The 19,456-nt window shown below is 42.5% G+C and overlaps 1 protein-coding gene across 1 annotated transcript; it reads right to left on the minus strand.

Moving 5' to 3' along the window:
- Nucleotides 1–11,994: 11,994 nt before the first annotated feature.
- On the minus strand, nt 11,995–14,181 carry LOC123501387. The gene is made up of 4 exons (XM_045250209.1): nt 13,869–14,181; nt 13,458–13,573; nt 12,869–13,055; nt 11,995–12,332 (listed from the first exon to the last, which is right to left on the minus strand). Exons 1-4 carry the CDS (start codon nt 13,942–13,944, stop codon nt 12,262–12,264), a joined length of 450 nt encoding a protein of 149 aa, XP_045106144.1. The 5' UTR covers nt 13,945–14,181; the 3' UTR covers nt 11,995–12,261.
- Between the last annotated feature and the right edge of the window lie 5,275 nt (nt 14,182–19,456).

The raw sequence follows: 19,456 nt of genomic DNA on the forward strand, positions 1-19,456 counted from the left end.
TGAATGGAATCCTCCCGAACATGCGAAGAGTAGTCCATACTATACAAGGACATATAAGAGTTTTGCGCAGAGTTAATCGTTGGGAGGCGAGAAAAACTGCATGGCGGAGATGTCTAAAAACGCCTAATTTCATAGAAGCTGTTTTAGCAAGAGATGGGGAGATGTGAAGTTTCTAGTTTAGATAAGATATAGGCCGAAGACATTCAGTGTAGAAGAGGGAGACCGTTGAAAAAGAGGAGATAGTTATCTGGAAGGTTATCTCTGGGTCTTCTATCTTATCTTTTATTTTGTGCCTTTTATCTATACAGATATTGAATGCACTGACTCATCATATTTATTTGATTATCTAGTTAATCTTCCATTACTCCCCGTATTATGCATTATATACTATAGACTAACCCTCTTTCCTTGAAGGGGTTTTTGAAGGCGGCAGAGAGAGAGAGAGAGAGAGAGAGAGAGAGAGAGAGAGAGAGATTACCACAACTCTTTATATATGTTACATACCCGGGGTCTTCCACGCTGGCCCAGCTCCAGGACTCCTCCACCACGCCCCCACAGGACAGTTGGCACCAGACACAGGGACCGCCACGTAACCACTTACCAAGCGGGTTTGGCGGCTATGATTGATGCGCGGAAAGCAGGAGACTCACCAGGTAGACTGAAAACACGGCAGTATAGACAGACACAGGCACACAGGGTTAAAAGATAGGCACTATGGGGTACACTTAGCTCCTTTATTGAAGTCTATACAGGCACGTGCGGGTGCCTCATACAGTCACCGGCGTCCAAGACTGTAGCTACAACACCCTACCACACATGCACACGGCACCGGTCACATACTACACTTAATTAGGGACATCCACCCCACTAATAGGGCAGAAAGGGCACTTTCTGGGGCACATATATACACAATATTGGTAAGGCAGGAATGAATAACACAATTGCGAGACAGCGTGGGACAGGCCTCCCAGAGCTCACCACAGACCACCTTCCTGGCAACCATGCAGACCTCCTAGAGCTCCCTACAGGCCTCCTCGTCGCAGCTAGGTCTCCCAGAAGTCCCTACAGGCCTCCTCGTCGCAGCTAGGCCTCCCATAGCTCACCACAGGCCTCCTTGTCGCAGCTATAGTCCGACTCAAATACGAAGGCCGCTGAGGGGAGAGACCTATCGGGAATTCCCCGGCTGCGGCGTCGCCAAACGTCGCAGGGTTTAAGACTGAAGTGTGGAGAAACGCCCATCCCTCTCTCTCTTACTTGTTACTACTTCCTCCTGTTTCTTATTACTATATAGTTCTCTCATGCATTACGATATAGTTCTCTCATGCACGCGCGCGCGCGCGCGCGTGTGTGTGTGTGTGTGTGTGTATAATCCTGCTTGCGCGAGTCTTTCAACAGTTTACATATTGGTTCTCCTGTGACGCGGAACACACACACACACACACACACACACACACTCTCTCTCTCTCTCTCTCTCTCTCTCTCTCTCTCTCTCTCTAAAATAGACAAGTAGACATGCATCTTTTTTGTTGTTTTATTTTACTCTTTTTCCACACCACCCATGAGGTAAGAGTTAAGGTGCGTTTTTTTTTTTATAGAGGTTTTACCCTGTAGGCATAATCCTCTCTCAGTTAATTAATCAGACAGTTCTTCGTCAGAAATGTCCTCCATATTGATAATAAAAGAATCCTCTAAGCAGAACTTGTTGACGCTGTAAATAATCAATTTTTCTTAACTATGAAGGTTGCGATGGCGAGTAGCGCGGACGAGATATTCACCTTCCATCCTGAGCGACAGGGAGAGGAGGAGTGACTCGATTTGACCTGGGGATTATCAGCAGTCAGGGAGGTTGACCTCACCCATGTCCAACCTTGAAAAGTAGCAACGCTGGAGAGCAGTGGTGCTACATTTTGTGGTATCTATACAAAATTATTGTCTTCATTACACTAAAATAATATTCAAAGCTCTCTATACATCCTTAGTAGAAATTTAGAGGAATACACTTTTATGACGGTTCATTAAGATGTAAGTTAATAATGAGATCGAAACATGTGCTACGATGCTTGGCGACGCCGCAGCCGGGGAATCCCCGTTAGGTCTCCCCTCCCCCTCAGCGGCCTTCATATTTGAGTCGGACCTTGAGTATAGACCTTCAGAGCTCACCACAGGCCTTCTCTGCTACAGCCAGGCGCTACTCTCTCTCTGTCTGTCTGCTCTTGTCTGACTGGCTGGCGCGCCAAGCACCCCAGTGTCCTTCTGTCTTGATGCCAAAATTTTTCCCGCGCACCAGTGGCGTTAGTTTAGGCTCGTGCCCCGCCTTTTGGCATACGTCTTTCACTGACATCCCCCTTTGTAACACAGGCCTCCACTTTCAAGACTAGACGTCCCATCGTCTTACCACTTATCAACATCTTGCATCCAAACTGGAGGGCGGTGCGTCTTTCGGGGGTGTCGCACATCAGGCTCCCGCTGCTCCCCGTCGGCCAACGGGACGAGCGCCCGATGTCCAACTCGCCCGGGCTGAACACATCCACATACTGGCACAGTGGACGCTGCATCGCCTTCGTCTGGTTCTCTGTCAGTTTGTCCGTACTCTGGCACGCCAGATCCTCAAAGAGCTGGGGTAGCACCTCCCCAGATATCCTTCCAGCTTCTGCTCGGCCTCGTCCCTCCATCTTCGACGCCGGTCGTGCTTTACCGGGTACAATTGGGGTAGTATCGAACTCGGAGCGTCTTCCCATAGACTGGTGCAGCTTTCCCTTAACAGCTGGTGCAGTAACACACCGTAACTCAACACAGAACGCCTGCTCAGCGTTGCCGCTCGGGAACAAAGGCACCTCTTCACCCTGCACCCTCAGGGTCTGCCTCCCGAGATCCAGGTTCACTTCATGCTGCCTCAGGTGGTCCATCTCAAGCGGGCATGCCAACTCAGTGTTGGCGACAAACACAGGCAGCTTCTCCTTGCTTCCCACGCCGATACTGGCCTGCACTGGTCCCTTGAGAGAAAGACAATGGCTTGTCACTCCACGCAGTCGCTGCTCCGCTATCTGAAGTCCCGTTGCGTCCACGCAGTCACTCCCGGCGAATGTCTGCTCCGCCCCCGCATCCACCAAGAGGCGGCAAGGTTTCCCATCTACCCTGCCATTAAACTCAGGCGGCTTCCTCTTCTTTATCGCTGCAACTTCTTCACATCGACCGTCTATGTACAGACTTGTCTCTTCCCTCAATGTCTGCCAGTAGCGGTTGAACTACTCTAATGCCTCCCACATCTCTTCACGTGCCTTTCATACCTCTTGAGCATACCTGTTCATTTTCTCCTTTATGACAATCAACAGCGCCCTGACGTCTAGCAGCCCATATCCATGCCCACTCATGCCCATCTTCTTGCCTGCATATTACCGCCACAGTCTGCCTCTGCCATTCTGACTTCAGCAACAACCTAACCACTTTCAACACCAGGCCACGATCTCACGCTCCTGACACAAATTGTTATGTAAGCGGGGTCTTCCACGCTGGCCCAACTCCATGGCGCCTCCATCAGGCCCCCACAGCACAGCTGGCACCAGACACAGTGACCGCCACGTAACCACTAACCAGGCGGGTTCGGCGCCAATGATTGATGCGTGGAAAGCAGGAGACTCACCAGGCAGACTGAAAATATGGCAGTATAGACAGACACAGACACAGTGGATGGAAAAGATGGGCACTGGGGTTAGGGTACACTTAGCTCCTTTATTGAAGTCTAGACGGGCACACGCAGGTGCCTCATACAGTCACCAGCATCCAAGACGCCTGTAGCTACCACACCCTACCACACCTGCGCACGACACTGGTCACACACTGTACACTACACTTTAGGGCAGTGGTTCCCAAACTATCTTACCTGACGCCCCCTTCTTGCTTCCAGTAGACCCGCACGCCCCCCCCTCCCACTTCCTCTTTTGCTCATGTGAACTTATTTTATTTTATTGCATTTATTTCTTAGCATTGTTCAGGAAAACAGATCTCTGTTTGCATTAAATTTTAATAATGAAAGCCACTCAAACAAATAATAGTACATTTCAGAGAGACATTTTTTCTAAGTAAACTAAACACATTTGGTTGAAAGGGAGCGAAAAAAAACTTTAGCAAACTGGCAAAATTGACTTGCTATAATCATATTTTGCATGTATTTAATGGCAGATATTTGTTCTTTGATTTTATTATTCTTATAATCTATTAAAACATTTTTTTTAGCAGATGACTTCACGCCCCCCTTGAATTCTCTTTACGCCTCCCTAGGGGGGCGCGCCCCCCAGTTTGGGAACCACTGCTTTAGGGAGTCCACGTCACTAATGGGACAGAGAGGGCAATTCTTGGGCACGTATACACAATACTGGTAGGCAGGAATGAATAACACGTGCGAGACAGTGTTATTCATTCAGGGCTCCCAGAGCTCACCACATGCCTTCTCCGCTGCAACCAGGTCTCCCAGAGCTCACCAGGCCTCCTCAGAACTCACCACATACCTCCTTCGCGGTAACCAGGCCTCCCAGAGCTCATTATAAGCCTCCTAGAGCTCACCCCAGGCCTCTTCGTCGAAGCTAGGTCTCCCAGAGCTCACCACAGGCTTTCTCTGCTGCAGCCAGGCACTGCTCCTTCTCTGTCTGTCTGCCCTTGTCTGGCTGGCCAGCACGCCAAGTATCCCAGCGTCCCTCTGTCTTTGTGACAGAAATTTTCCCGTGCATCAGTAGCGTTAGTTTAGGCCCACGTCCCCCCTCTGGCCTACGCCTTTCACTGACCCCCCCACCCCTTCGTAACATTGTTATAACTTGCCAAGTTATCATCTAAAAATATACAAGTAATAATGAATAGGGCTGCTAGGGTAATAAAGCTTGTGTCACCTTGCTAGTCATGATAAAATAGGACAGACTTATTGATCTACATTGGTTACGATAAAGGATTGTTTATAAAATCTGTGGACTAACTTACTAAGTCATGACTATGGTAAGATTGGGGTAAATCGAACACGGGGATATAATAAACAGCATGCATACTGTCTTCCCTATCAATAATAAAAAAAAGTTTCCCAATCAAGTTTAAGGAAGAAAATTAAACACTCCAAGAAAGTGGTTGGTAGATTATTGTTGATATCAAGAGGAATGCGCTTACCAGACAAGATTTCCAGTATTTTTGGATCTAATATTATTTTTCGCCCTAACAATAGTCTGTAACGTTTTGTGATTATCAAAACATGCCAATTCTAATGGTCTTAATAGTAAAAACAACGTTTCTAGCATGATATTTTGGGAGAACAATAGCGAACCAGACACTTCCTCTGCCACCATGAATGTATCTATATTTTACACATCGGAGGCATAATGAATGGGAGTATACTGACTGATTGGAGTAACCCCGATTTAAATAACTTTTAAATATACAATTCCCAAGTCATGTGCTAGCGTGCAAATTCAGTCATTATTTTTTGTGATTTAGCTAAATGCTTTAGCTACACCGAAGATTGAAACATTCTTTGTTTTACAGTTGATAATTTAAGGAAGAAGTTTATTACATATAATAGTAGTATAAGTAGATATATACATAAGGCAGGAGGTTGAGAATACTACTAGTGCCTTCGCCTAATATTTCATCTAGGAGTGCCATTGTTTAGTTGAGTTTATAGCTCTCTCATGCCTTGTTTGGATAAACTTTATCATCCGAACAAGTGGCACAGTCCCTTCTTGAAAAAACTCCAATTAGTGGACCTTACCTCTTTCGTAAATTGTTACAAAACATCACCAAGATAGAGTTGTACCTATAGCTCCCCAACTTGCCAAACACTCCTTCATAAATAGAAAATGTCAAATCTTTCAAACTCCAATTCCCCTCAAGACTTCTGACATCTGGCCAAAAAATATCTCCAATAACTTTGCTTCTTCATCTGTCCCTCCTTTATTTTATCCTAATGGCACCACTGCCATCTTATCTGTCTCTAAAGCTGAACTCTTCTCTCAAACTTTTGCTAAAGGGGCTATCACATTGGCCTATGATACGCGGAACGTGGGCCATAGTTCTTGGTACGAAACCAGGAACACTCACACACAAGCTGCCCGTGTTCTTGTTATGCTAGGCAAACGGCCCACTAACCAAGACAAAGCCTAATCAAAATAAACCAGAACAAAACCATGCCGCTTATACCTCAGCCTGTGCTTTGTCCAGGAACTGCATTTGCACTTCCTCTTGTTAAAGAAAAGTAAGTAAAAAAAAAAAAAACTAGAGAAAAGCTGAGACGTGCGCGATGGCAACTTTAGAGTCAGAGGTGGTTGCCATGAGCCCAACCTATCTACATGATATATATATATATACTTTACCTTTCTAAATTGATGAAATATTATTTAATATTCCAATATGATAAATTTCGTCACATTATTTTTAGTTCAAATGAAAGGTTTTTATTACATATATCATGTTTACTTTTCCATTGGGATAGCATACGGAGAACCGGGATGGATATGAAGCCATCCCAACTTGGTTCCACTAATCCCGGGTAAGTTCCAGCTATCTAGAGCGGATGTTCCTGGTTCCGCGTATCATAGGCCAGTGTGATAGGGCCTTAACAACTGCACCTTAGATGATTCTGGGCTAGTCCCTCCCTCTCTTCCTCCCTTTGACTATTTCGTGCCTTCAATTAAAATTCTTTGAAATGATGTTTTCCATGCCCTCGCTGGCCTAAACCCTCGGAAGGCTTATGGACCTGATGTGGTCCCTCTTATTGTTTTCAAAAACTGTGCTTCCGTGCTTTTACCTTGCCTGGCCAAACTCTTTCAACTACGTCTGTTAAGAGGCTAAGTGGTTCTTTCCCCTGAGGGGCAAGGAAACAGTATAATCCCTTTCTTTCTTTCTTTGATAATGTACAATCTACTTCAACAAGTGACAGACGCCCAGAACAATCCTCGCCTCGGTGGTGTTAGGCAGTGACTGGCCAAGTGTGGGTGGCTTCTCGGATGTGGGAGGCCCGGGGCTCGGGGACAAGGTTGTTGGGGGTGGCGAACAGTCCACCTGGAGTTGGATGGCTGGCCTGCTTTGATGACGCAGGGTAGGGATCCGCCGGGTGTGGCTTGCTTGCCCACTTCTGCCAGTACCAGGCTCCACGTCAGGGCAATGTAGTAGCAGTGGGGGCTCTGGGTAGTCCTCGCCCCATAGCCGGTCGAAGGATGGTGAGGTAGGGGGGCTCCAATGATGTGGGGTATGGGGCGTGATTGAGCCCCACGTCCCAGCAAGGCACACTGCTGTGTCTGGCGACGATGTCAAGGGGGAGATGGGTGCGGGTACCCATCTCCCCATCACCTGTGCAGAAGGCCATTTTTTCTTTGCCCTTTTCTCGAATGGGAATTTGCCAGTACCCGCTCTGTAGATCTAGTGTTGAGAATCAGCAGGAACCATGAAGAACTTCCAGTGTGTCATCGATACGCGGAAGGGGCTGGGCATCTTTTACAGTGACAGGATTGAGGCGATGATAGTCAACACAAAATCTCAAAGAGCCATCTTTCTTCTTGGCCAGCACTATTGGGGACGACTAAGGACTTGTTGATGGCCGAATAATGCTACGCTGTACCATGGATTCTACCTGGTTACGCTCCCCACTGCTACTTTGAGCTGGTGGTTGTCTTCAGAACTGCTGTTTGATGGGTGGCCCCTTCGTGTATATGTGGTGCTCTGTGAGGTTAGTTGAACCATTGATGCCGTCCCCCTGGGCAGATATATTTCCATAGTCCATCAACAGGTTCCTTAAGTCAATGTTTGTGATAGTGTTAGGTTGTTAGGAACCTCTGGCAGGGTAACCATGCCTGGGGTGTTTTCTGGCAGTTCTGTGAGCTCTCTTGGGTCGATAGTGCCAATTTCCCATCCTTTTTGAAGATGTACTCATTCTGAGGAATAGTTGGCCATGACAACAACTGCTGACTCACCACTTGACACTGTTGGTGCAGCTCTAAGGCCGGGGGGAAGTTTCGAGGTGGGAGAGAATACACTAATGGCGTGAGTATGGTCATGAGGCAACAATATCTGGCGCCAGCAGTTGGGAGGGATGTCAATGTTGTCACAGAGGTATAGAACCTTAGAAGTTTGGTCACAGCCTCCATTAGGTATTGCAGTGTGCTCATGTTTCGAGATTTTGACTCTGAGAGTTTCGAGGAGTATTCCATCGATTCCTGACAGGCCTTGCAGGATGATGAACAATGTCCCAACAATGTTGTTTTCCCACTAGAGTGATAGTTGCCGTGTCCCCCAATCAACTGCTAGCCTCGCTCCATCAGCTCCTTGCACCAGTGATGTGCGTTGAAGGCTCACCAGCTTGTTTTTATTCCTGCCGTAGAAGGTGAGGGAGAGACAACTATGGCTAGCACCTGTGTTTACTAACATGACTGCCTCTTGTCCTTCTACTGTAATGGGCACCGTGATGTTGCTAGAGTCAGGTTTGATGCCCTACGGATCGCCCCTGTTGGAGTTTAAACTCCGGTTTACAGTGTTCCCACTGCATGTGGCCAATATAACCGAATTTCCAAGTTGTCCTTGTTGTGGGCAGAGTTTGTGCTGCTGACCCTCACGATTGTCTCGTAGCTGTTGCTGGAGTGTGGCAATGGTGGCTTCCAACTGCTTCATACGAGTAGGTTCAGTCTCCGCAGCCATAGCCACGACAGGAGGTGGCAGAGTCTGCATCATTTGGTGGTGATGTTCTGCTTCTTTCCAGGCTTCTTCCACCGTCGTCGTCTGTGTTCTCATTACTTCTCTTAACTCAAGAGGCAAAGTTTTCAAAAATGCCTCCACAGCTTCCCTCTTGATGATGGCGGCGCCTGCACCACTGAATGCACGAGCTGCCAGCTGTCGCGCCTTTCTTGCCAAGGCATGAAAGGTTAAATCGCCTTGAGTGAAAGCAGCGAGATCCCGTCTACTTGCTTGCACTTTGTCAGGGTGTCCAAGCTCCTTCTTGAGTGCTACCTTCCAGTCCTCCCACGTTTTTGCTGTGGGATCGTCAAAGCCCGAAAACAACAACAACAACACCTCACGGTCACACCAAAGAAGAATACTTCAGAAGACACCATGGAGACATTTTCGACCGAAAAGTGGACAGTGTCCCAACTGAGGGATTTTCTGAAGTTGAGTATACCGTGCTCGGGATACAACAAGGCTCAGCTTTTGAAAATGGTAAACAGTGCTCATAATCACCCAGGCCTTGTGGAGTTTAACTAGGTTAGGTTGGGCTAGGTCAGGATGCTAGCAATGAAATCCAGATTAAGATGGCTGTTATCACAAGAGCAATAGTGAGGCACACTAACCTTTCAGTTAGTTTTTTCATTGCATTAACAGTCTGCCGTTAGGTAGTGCATCAGTGTTTCTATTTTGATGCCTACAACACTAAAGCAGCACTCATAACCTGTAGGAACAACTTAAAAAAATCCCTAGACAAGAAAATTAGGGAGATTCCCCCAAAAAATCCCTACAAGGATATAAGGGAAATTCCCCCCAAAAAATCCCTACAAGGATATAAGGGAAATTCCCCCCCAAAAATCCCTACATGCAGAATTTTGGAAATTTGTCAGTGAAATTATCCTAACCTGACATAACAACGTGCTAGCCAGAGGGCTGCTCCCCCTGGACCAAAAACAATTATATTCTTGTTGCCAAGAACATTTCAGGGTTGATGGCAGCCCTGTACCAAACTTAAAGTGTATGTAAAAATCCATTTCCATGGCATATTTTGTAAATTTGAGGAGCAAAAACTTATACTTAGAAGGTCATAATGGGTACAATTTTTAATACTTTTGCAGAGATGATGGTGGATGCAAACATGTAGTTGCTTTGATGTTTGCCATTGCGGACTTTGTGCAGCGGTATGGCATTCAGCCAGCAAGTGCCAAGTGGTCATGCACAGATATGCCATGCACCTGGAACAAGCCGCGCACTCAAGGCAAATCCAATGAGAAGTTGGATAACATTGAGTATAGGTAAGAGTATAGACATAAATGAGGAATCCTTGTTTGACAATTTTTGTAAATCAGTGAATTGTTGCTTTGAGTATTTACAGTTTATATTTTAAAAAGGTTGTCTGTGCAAGGTGTAGTCTTGCTTCGGCCAGACCCTTGCGAACATTTTTTTTGTTGTCATGAGAGTAATTGGCTTAAAAATTGTACTATTGATTCTTATCCTTATGCTTTCCTTTTGTCTGTTCAGTTATCTTTATCCTTCAACTGGAAATTCCTCATGCCTATATTCCTTTTCCATATCCTTCCAAATGTCAAGCACATATTCATGTATATGGATCTCAAGTTGGAGGCACATGGTTCCTTGCAACTTTTAGTTATGGATGTACTGATGCATCAGTATCGGTATATTTTTAGGTATCAGTATTGGCAATTTTTGGGCCGATACTTCTGATACTTTGAGTATTGATATTCCCCAAATAACTAGTTCAAAATCTATGGTTGTTTATAGTTCTTTATTAGTATTTTACTCTTTACTATTGAGATAATGAGTATGCATGAGTAATACATGTGCAGTTTTTATTGTTTAAAATTTTTTTTTCTTCGGAAAAAAAAAAAAATTCCAGCACAGTTGTTTATAGTTCTTTATTAGTATTTTATTCTTTCCTATTGAGGTAATAAGTATGCACTGTGTATCCGTGCAGTTTTTACTGTTTTCTAATTTGTTTCTTTTTCCTCAAAAACAAAAAAATTTCCAGCATGGTTGTTCATAGTTCTTTATTAGTATTTTATTCTTTACTATTGAGGTAATTAGTATGCATTGTGTATATGTGCAGTTTTTATTGTTTTCTAATTTGTTTCTTTTTCTTTGAAAAAAAAAAAAAAAAAAAAAAAAAAAAAAATTCCAGCACGGACAGAACAAGATCCCACTCTCACAAGGGCTCTCGCGCTAATTATAACTCTGTAGGGGAGTCTCTCTCTAGTTATAATAGGGCAGATATCAGTGAAGACTTGCTGAGAATACTGCAGCCTCTCAAGGATCCAGTTTTGTGGGATAGCTTTCTTTGGGCCCGTCAAAATTCACCACTGCTGATGATTCCTGAGCTTGCCAGACTGTTTATGTCTGAAAGTTTTCAGGGCTCTTTTGTTGAATTTTTGCAGGCTAAGGCTACTGATGCAATTAGGGAGCAGATCTTCCAAGAAACAAAGCAGCAGCATCAATGTCCAGTCTGGAAACAGCAGAGGCTTGGTGCATTGACGGCAAGTATACTGCACAGAGCAGCAAAATATAAAGGGACTCAGGAAACTATGTTGTTCAGGAGATACTGGGGAAGTCAAAATTTCAAGGGAATCATGCTACTGGCTATGGCCTGCAAAATGAAGCAGTTGCATAGAAACTGTATGTAAAATTCATGAATACCCAACATAAACATTGTAAAGTGATCAGCTCCGGCCTGATGGTAAATAAAGATAATCCACTGCTAAGGGCAAGTCCATATGGCCTGGTTTCATGCCAGTGCTGCAGCAAAGGCCTACTGGAAATAAAATGTCCCTATAGTGACAGGTTGAAAAATATGACATGTGAGGAAATTGCCAGCAAAGGTGTAATTACCACCTTAAACTAGGGGAAAATAATGAAGTGCAATTAAAACAAACTTCACAGTGGTATACCCAGGTTCAGGCCCAGTTAGGTGTGACAAAATATTCATGGTGTGATTTTGTTATATTTACCCAAAAGAAACCACACATCACTGTGGAACGTATAGCGTATGATGAAATGTATTTTCAAAATACATATGTGGAAGAGCTCTGAAGTTTTATGATAGGTTTGTGCTGCCAGAGGTCTTGGAGATGTAGGAACATGTGTTGTTTCTTTGAGGAACTGATCAATGCACAAGTTTGTGGAAAGGGAGAGAAACTTTTATGGGTAGGTAAATATGTACATAAAATATTCTTGCATTTCATGTGTTTGCTCAACTTACTTTTCTTTTTCTTCAAGTGAGACTTCATTTATTGGTGAAATAAAAGTGGCTTTGAACTATTATATTTGTATTTTACTTAAACCTACAACCTCTATAACAGGTACCCTACAGGTTCATAGCATTAGACATGAACTAGTGGTTTAAGAGTGGTGGCTGCAGATTGCAGAAGAAAGCTATTATAACTAAGATCTGGTGAAGGAGGGGCCATAAATTAAAGCTCATTTTTTTGGTGAGGATCCTAAACGTCTTCATCCGTTGAATAGCACGCTCAACATGAATTCTTAGTGAGGCTATCTCTCTTGTTTTAAGTATCTCACTTTGATTTAATGTTCTTCCTTTACCTTTACCATCTTCTGTTTTTCTTGTGAAAGGAGGAATGTAGTTTTGCACCACGCTGTAACAACAGATCACCAATATTAAATACTCTGTCAACCATCACAGCATCTCCTGACTCAATTTTGTCCAAAATTTCCTTTTCTGCAATGTGCCTATCAGATGTGTTCCCCCCCATATGGCTGCGAGACAAATGTTATTAGTCCCCGAGGAGTTATTCCAATCATTACCTTAACAGTATTTTGGTGCTTATATTGTGAATATGTGCTAGCTTGGGCAGTACAGTTCTTAGGTTTTACATGGTAAAATTCTGTACAGTCTAGGATGACTCTTGTATCTGCATATTGGGGTGGGAAATTTTTGGTAAAGAATTCCGAACCTCCTGGGCTGAAGGCCAAAGTATCCAATTCTTCATTATCTCAAAGAGTACATTTATCCAAGTAGTGGTGATGCAAGTTATGGTGCTCTGTCAAACTCCAAAGAAGTCTGACAGAAAGCATCTTGTGAAGCCTCGCCACATGTATACAAGAGTCAGCAAATATTCATCAAAATGATCAATTATTTTCATGCGACCACTTGGACCATTGTCATGCACACCTTTACTGGCATATTTTGCTCCTCTCCAATAGTTAATAGTGGTGACCCTTTTCTTGATAATGTCAAATATTGTTACCAAAGTATCTTTGGAGGGGAAGCCGGTGTAAAACCTCACACTACCATCATCAGTAAGAATAATGTCTCTTGTCATGGCTCGCCGATGTATCTTGTTAGCAGCATGTGTCCCCTGAAAAGATAGAGATGTATCCTTTGTAAAATAACTGGATTTCTCATTGTAATCCTAACCAGTAACTTCTCTCTTCTTTTCTAAAGTGGTGGTTAGCTTAGCTTAGTTCAGACTTGGAAGAAAAATACCAAAATTAAGATGCTGGAGTTATACCTGACAAAACTAACCTAACCATTGCCCCTTTTTACTATTGTATTATGTATAAAAAGGGTTTTGTGAATGTTTAAAAGAAAACAGCTAGATTACGATGCTGGACAATGGATGTTTGCCTTCTAGCCTTCATATTCTACCTGACAAAAAAAAAAAAAAAATAAAATAAATAAATAAATAAATAAATAAACAAATAAAAAAATAAAAAAATAAATAAACAAATAGACTAAAATAAGATAAAATAACACTAACCACATCAACTTGTACTGCAGCATCCACTGGCTCAGCTGCTGGAGTGCTGGGAATGCTTGCCATTGTATATGTGTGGTCAGCATGTGGTGGTGGTGACATTTTGGTTTCATGTCCATCTAAAAAGATAATAGGTAATTAATCAACCAAATAAATAATATTGTGGAATTTGAGCAAACTATATATTCTGAGTAAGTTTGGGTCTCTGGTAAAAAATTAGTATTACAGCATTATGATGGCTGTAACAAAACCTTTTGTTGTACTTTAACTGTAATGGTTTGGTATCATAGACTATGAACAATCTCTCCTCTGACCTAATGTGTATACATCCAGCCATTATTAACTATCCAGTGGGGAGAGTTTCAGGTAGGAACAACAAGAAAGAAGAGAAATAATGTATCAAAAACTACATACCTGATGCAAGTGATGTTGACTCTTTGCTGTTAACCTCCACTTGCACATAATCTTGTACTTCTCCATTTATGTCCATGTAGCAATCAGGCTTTTGGACATATGGGATATCTTCATCCGAAGTTAGTGGAGGGCTATCTGAGTTTTGTGCACTGCGGCGTCTGCCTCCTTCACAAATACTGTTTGCAGTGTTTCTACCTGCTCCCCACCGGTTATAGGCAAACAGTTCAGGGTCTGGATGTGATGCTGACGGTCCTTTGCACCAATCTATGAAGTGCTTTGAGCAGATAGCATGGTCCTTGGTAGCTCTCCACGTTGGGCCTCGTTTACATCGTATCTCCCATAATCTTCTTCGAGTCGTGTCTTTCTTCCTGGGAAACACAGTCCATCCTTTCACGCCTTGGTTTTTCTTTTTTGATATAGAATTGCAGTCAGCAACAGCACATGTATAAACCGGCATTCTGTTCCAGCTCTAAGAACACTCCACACGAGCTTCCAAACAGATGGGAGGAGGAGTGATGTTGCTGGTTAAAAAAGATATAAAGGTGGATCAAGTGAAAAAGGTATGGGAAAGGAGATACTAGGTTTGGAGGAGAGGGAGCATCGTCAAGACTGGACTTGGTCTTTAGTACAGAGCCAATGGTCATTGAGGAGATGAGGGTGGAGTGCCCTTTAGCAAAGAGTGATCATGCAGTTTTGGAGTTCAAGGTGATAGACGAAGAGAAATCTAGAAGAAATGAAGAATATAAAGTGGGAAGATGGAATTATGCCAAGACAGATTTTGGAAACCTAAAGAAATTCTTTCAAGAGACAAATTGGATGAAATTCAAGAGTGCTAAGGAGCAAATGAAAAGTGGAAGGAATTTATAAAAATATACAAAGAAGGTGAGAAAAATTTGTACCAATAAGACAACATAGAGAAGTTGGAAAGCAGGACTGGTTTAACGATAGATGTGAAAAGGCTAGAACAAGAAAAGAGGATGCATGGAAGAGGTGGAGAAGGAAAAGACGGATTAAGCAGTGGGAAAGTTACAAAAGAGCAAGAAATGAATATGTGTTGATTAGAAGAGAAGAAAGAAAGAAACAAGAAAAGGATATAATTGATAAATGTAAAGACCAACCAAGGCTTTTTTACAGACATGTGAACAACAACATCAAAAATAGAGAAAGTATTGAAAGTTTAGAAGTAAATGGAGTATGCAGTGAAGATCCCAGGAAATGGCAGAGGCTATGAATGGATGCTTTCGGAAGGTATTCACAAAGGAGACTGCTTTTGACAAACCACTGGTAATGGAACAGAAAGGGATTATGAAGGAGTTTCAAGTAACGGTGGAGGAGATCAAGAACATGATGGGGAGTTTAGAAGTGAGAAAAGCTGTGGGACCTGATGGGGTATCAGGATGGATTTTAAGAGAATGCAGGGAGCAATTGGCAGAAAAAGTTTGTGAAGTAATTGATGCCTCATTAAGGGAAGGTGTAGTGCCCCAAGACTGGAAAAGAGCTAACATTGTCCCAATCTATAAATCAGGTAACAAGAGAGACCCATTGAACTATAGACCAGTGTCACTTACAAGTGTGGTAGCTAAGATGTGTGAGAGGGTGGTGAAGACTAGATGGACAGACTTCTTGGAGAAAATGACATACTTTGTGAGTGTCAATTTGGTTTTAGGAAAGGGCGTTCATGCACGACAAACCTGATATGTTACTATTCGAGGGTGATAGATGTAATACAGGAAAGAGATGGTTGGGCTGATGGAATATATCTGGATTTAAAAAAGGCCTTTGATAAGGTACCACACCAGAGACTGATCTGGAAACTTGAAATGGTAGGAGGAGTGCATGGCAGTTTACTAAAATGGATGGAAGACTTTTGGTAGGAAGAGAAATGAGAACAATAATTAAGGACAGACCATCAGAATGGGGATTGGTGGAGAGTGGAGTTCCACAGGGATCAGTGTTGGCACCAGTAATGTTCGCAGTCTACATAAATGACATGGTGGATGGGGTGTCCAGTTATGTGAGCCTATTTGCAGACGATGCAAAATTGTTAAGAAAAGTGAGATGTGACAAAGATTGCGAACTACTCCAGGAAGACTTGGACAGAATATGGAAATGGAGCTGTACATGGCAAATGGAGTTCAACACGACAAAATGCAAGAAAATAGAGTTTGGCAAGAGTGAAAGAAGAATCAGGAGTATGTACAAGATAGGAAATGAAGACATAAAACCAGTCATGAAGAAAAGACCTTGGGGTGACAATTACCAATGACCTATCGCCAGAGAGACATATAAACAAAATAATTGGAGAAGTATTGAACTTATTGAGGAACATAAGAGTGGCGTTCAGATATCTAGATGAAGAAATGATGAAGAAAATAATTACTGCAATGATAAGACCGAGGCTTGAATATGCAACAATACAGTGGGCTCGAACTTAAAGAAACACATAAGGAAACTAGAGAAAGTACAGAGGGCTGCAACGAAAATGGTGCCTGACTTAAGAGATTTGACTTATGAAGACAGACTGAAAAGAATGCAACTTCCAACCCTGGAAAACAGAAGAGAAAGGGGAGACCTGATAGCAATATACAGAGTGATGATTGGCATGGAAAAATGGATAGGGAAGATCTGTGTATGTGGAATGGAAGAATGTCGAGAGGGCATGGGAAAAACTAAAATGGCCACTTATAGGAGAGATGTGAAAAATATAGCTTCCTCATAGAAGGGTGGAAGCATGGAATAGTTTAGACGTGGAAGTGGTCAACGCAAGGAATATTCATGATTTTAAGAAAAAGCTGGACATTAATAGATATGGAGACGGGACAACACGAGCATAGCTCTTTTCCCGTATGTTACAATTAGGTAAATACAATTAGGTAAACCGCGGGTTGCGGGGTTGTTTTGGTGTTTTGAGAGGACTCGGTGTTCCCGAGTTCGGTTAGTCTTTTTGGTTTGATATGCCTTCGGCCGCAAAAATGTTGCTCTACCAAGATTATTACAGAATATATTCCTTTGTAATATTTAGAGGAGAAACAGTGCGCTCTTTTGAACTATATGAAAAAATGTTTCAAACCAAATATGTAGTTGACTAGTAAAAAAATGCGAGAGCATTGAAATCGTGACTGTAAGTATTAAGCTTATAATAACAGTTTTGTAGAGTGTGTATTACCAGATCATATGGATAATGTTAGGATAAACACTTGGAATTAATGTTTTGCAGTACAAAGACTCAATACCTCAAGATTTATTATGATATGAATTTTAGAATGTGTGTCTCTTGCGAGCTGGCTGGCTGTATACCAAGTCGCGTATTAAAACAGCCAGCGATCAATGGCAACCCAAGAATATCCGACGTCGGGTAGGTTCGCTTAATGAAAATTCGTGCAAAGAAAGTTTTTTTTTTTTAGAAACATAAACCGTTCATTAAGCAGGGGTTGCTTGTGCGTGTGTGTGTGTATGTATGTATATATATATATATATATATATATATATATATATATATATATATATACTTTCATTAAATCTTTTACTGTACTATGATGCACTCTCGTTTTGTTTACTCTCAATGGAAGTTACAGTTAGGGGTCAAACTTGTTATAATTGGTTCGCTTAACGGAAATTCGCGCAACGAACGGTTTTTTAGGAACGTAACCCGTTCGTTAAGGGGGGTTGCCTGTGTGTGTGTGTGTGTGTGTGTGTGTGTGTGTGTGTGTGTGTGTGTGTGTGTGTGTGTGTGTGTGTGTGTGTATATATATATATATATATATATATATATATATATATATATATATATATATATATATATATATATATATATACAGTAAGGTCTTGGTTTACGTCAGAGTTACGTTCCTGAAACATGACGTAAGTCGATTTTGTACGTAACTCGAGTTTCCGTACATTTCAAAGCATATTATCGAGTTTTCAACCAATCATTGTTTATGGTCATTCAGGTAAGTTAAAGGTTATATTGTTATATTATTTACAACTATGTAGGAATATAAAACACAAGCTTGTTTTTGTTGTTGATTAGGGCCACGAACGTGAAGGACTGCAGGTTGCCGAGAGGGGTGGACGCCTGAGGCCGCCAGGAGGGTGGGCAGGTCGAATGTTGTGACGCCCACAGGGCGGACAGCTGGGAGCGTAGTGCAGTGCGGTGGGAGTAGAAGCGTGGGCAGCGGGGCAGGAAATGCAATAGGGATCAGCAGATAGGCGCAGACGGTGCATGTGAGCTGCGAGTGTCGTGTGGCCCAGGCGAAGGCTCCGGAGTTGTTATTGTTGTGATGGGTGTGCGAGCCCTCAAGGTCGTCAACCTCCCCGTTGTCATGGTAACAGGCTTCCCATTTTCTTCACTCCCTGACACACAGCTGCTGCCTCCCTTCTCATGTCTTTTAATTATGTCCTCTTTTTCTTGTAGCGTAATGGTTTTCCTTTTCTTAGCATCACTGCTGTCACTAAGGAGTTTTCTCTTTGGTGCCATTGAGCAAGATACTAAGAACTTGAGTCAGTAAACACAGAAGTAGGATAACACTTGCCAGGGGCGAGGTGTGGTGGAACTGAGGCAGGGTGTTATTGTATTCAAGCGTGAGGCGGGCGGTGTGACGGGTAACCATTAGTGACGGCTGGCGGCCAACAATAACAATAAATCCCACGCTTTACGATTTATAAATTTTCAATTTTTTTTTAATCTTAAATTGCCTTATAGTGGACTGACGTAACTACGAGTTTGACGTAACTCGAGACCGACGTAACCCGGGACTTTACTGTATATACATATATATATATATATATATATATATATATATATATATATATATATATATATATATATATATATATATATATATATATATATATATATACAGGCAACATCTGCTTAACGAATAGGTTACGTTCCTAAAAAAAACTTTCGTTGCGCGAATTTTCATTAAGCGAACCAATTATAACAAGTTTGACTGAGTGCATCATAGTACAGAAAAAGGTTTAATGAATGTAAAAATTATGAAGTTAAACATTTAAGCAGTTTAATTTCAAAGTCATAATAATGTACACTAACGTATGTATGTAAGTAACATTATAATGTTCATCTTGAATTTATGAAGGGAGGGAGAGTGGAGCGGAAAATACGCTAGCAGGCAACCTGTGGAATACAAACAAAAGGCGCATCATTGTATCGCATACAAAACTTATGTACCACATTTCCACAAGGTTTTCCATTTTATCCATTGCAGAGTCACGAGTTCAGGTGGTTCTTTTAGTGCAAGGAAGATACGGTCTCACCAGCCTTCTTAACCCATATATTCCGATGATTAAACTATTTTCCAATATCCCATGACGGGTAAAAATAGTAAACCTAGAAATTGTCAGAAGACTGTTTGAATACTAATAATTATTTTCTCTTTGTTATTCTGAATACAATGATGTACTTTCTAGCTTGATGTGACCTCTGAAAGTTTAGTTATTGCCTTATCAAGGATTCCTCCTCCGCCAGCTGTGTGATCCGTTAAACAGAAACAGCTCGTGAGCGATGACACCGTGCAAACACACACACTCTCTCTCTCTCTCATCTTGGAAGAGAAATTGTACACTTC

The sequence above is a fragment of the Portunus trituberculatus genome, chromosome 9, assembly GCF_017591435.1.
Source record: "Portunus trituberculatus isolate SZX2019 chromosome 9, ASM1759143v1, whole genome shotgun sequence".
NCBI classification, from domain to species: Eukaryota; Metazoa; Arthropoda; class Malacostraca; order Decapoda; family Portunidae; genus Portunus; species Portunus trituberculatus.

What these genes read in the sequence shown, in the direction of transcription:
- LOC123501387 (XM_045250209.1), bottom strand. Translation starts at nt 13,944, where the DNA reads ATGGACATAAATGGAGAAGTACAAGATTATGTGCAAGTGGAGGTTAAC. An exon ending in CTGCAGTACAAGTTGATGTG is followed by an intron (nt 13,056 to 13,457) that starts GTTAGTGTTATT and finishes CTATCTTTTCAG; the next exon opens with GGGACACATGCTGCTAACAA. An exon ending in AGCAAAATATGCCAGTAAAG is followed by an intron (nt 12,333 to 12,868) that starts GTGTGCATGACA and finishes CTGTTGTTACAG; the next exon opens with CGTGGTGCAAAACTACATTC.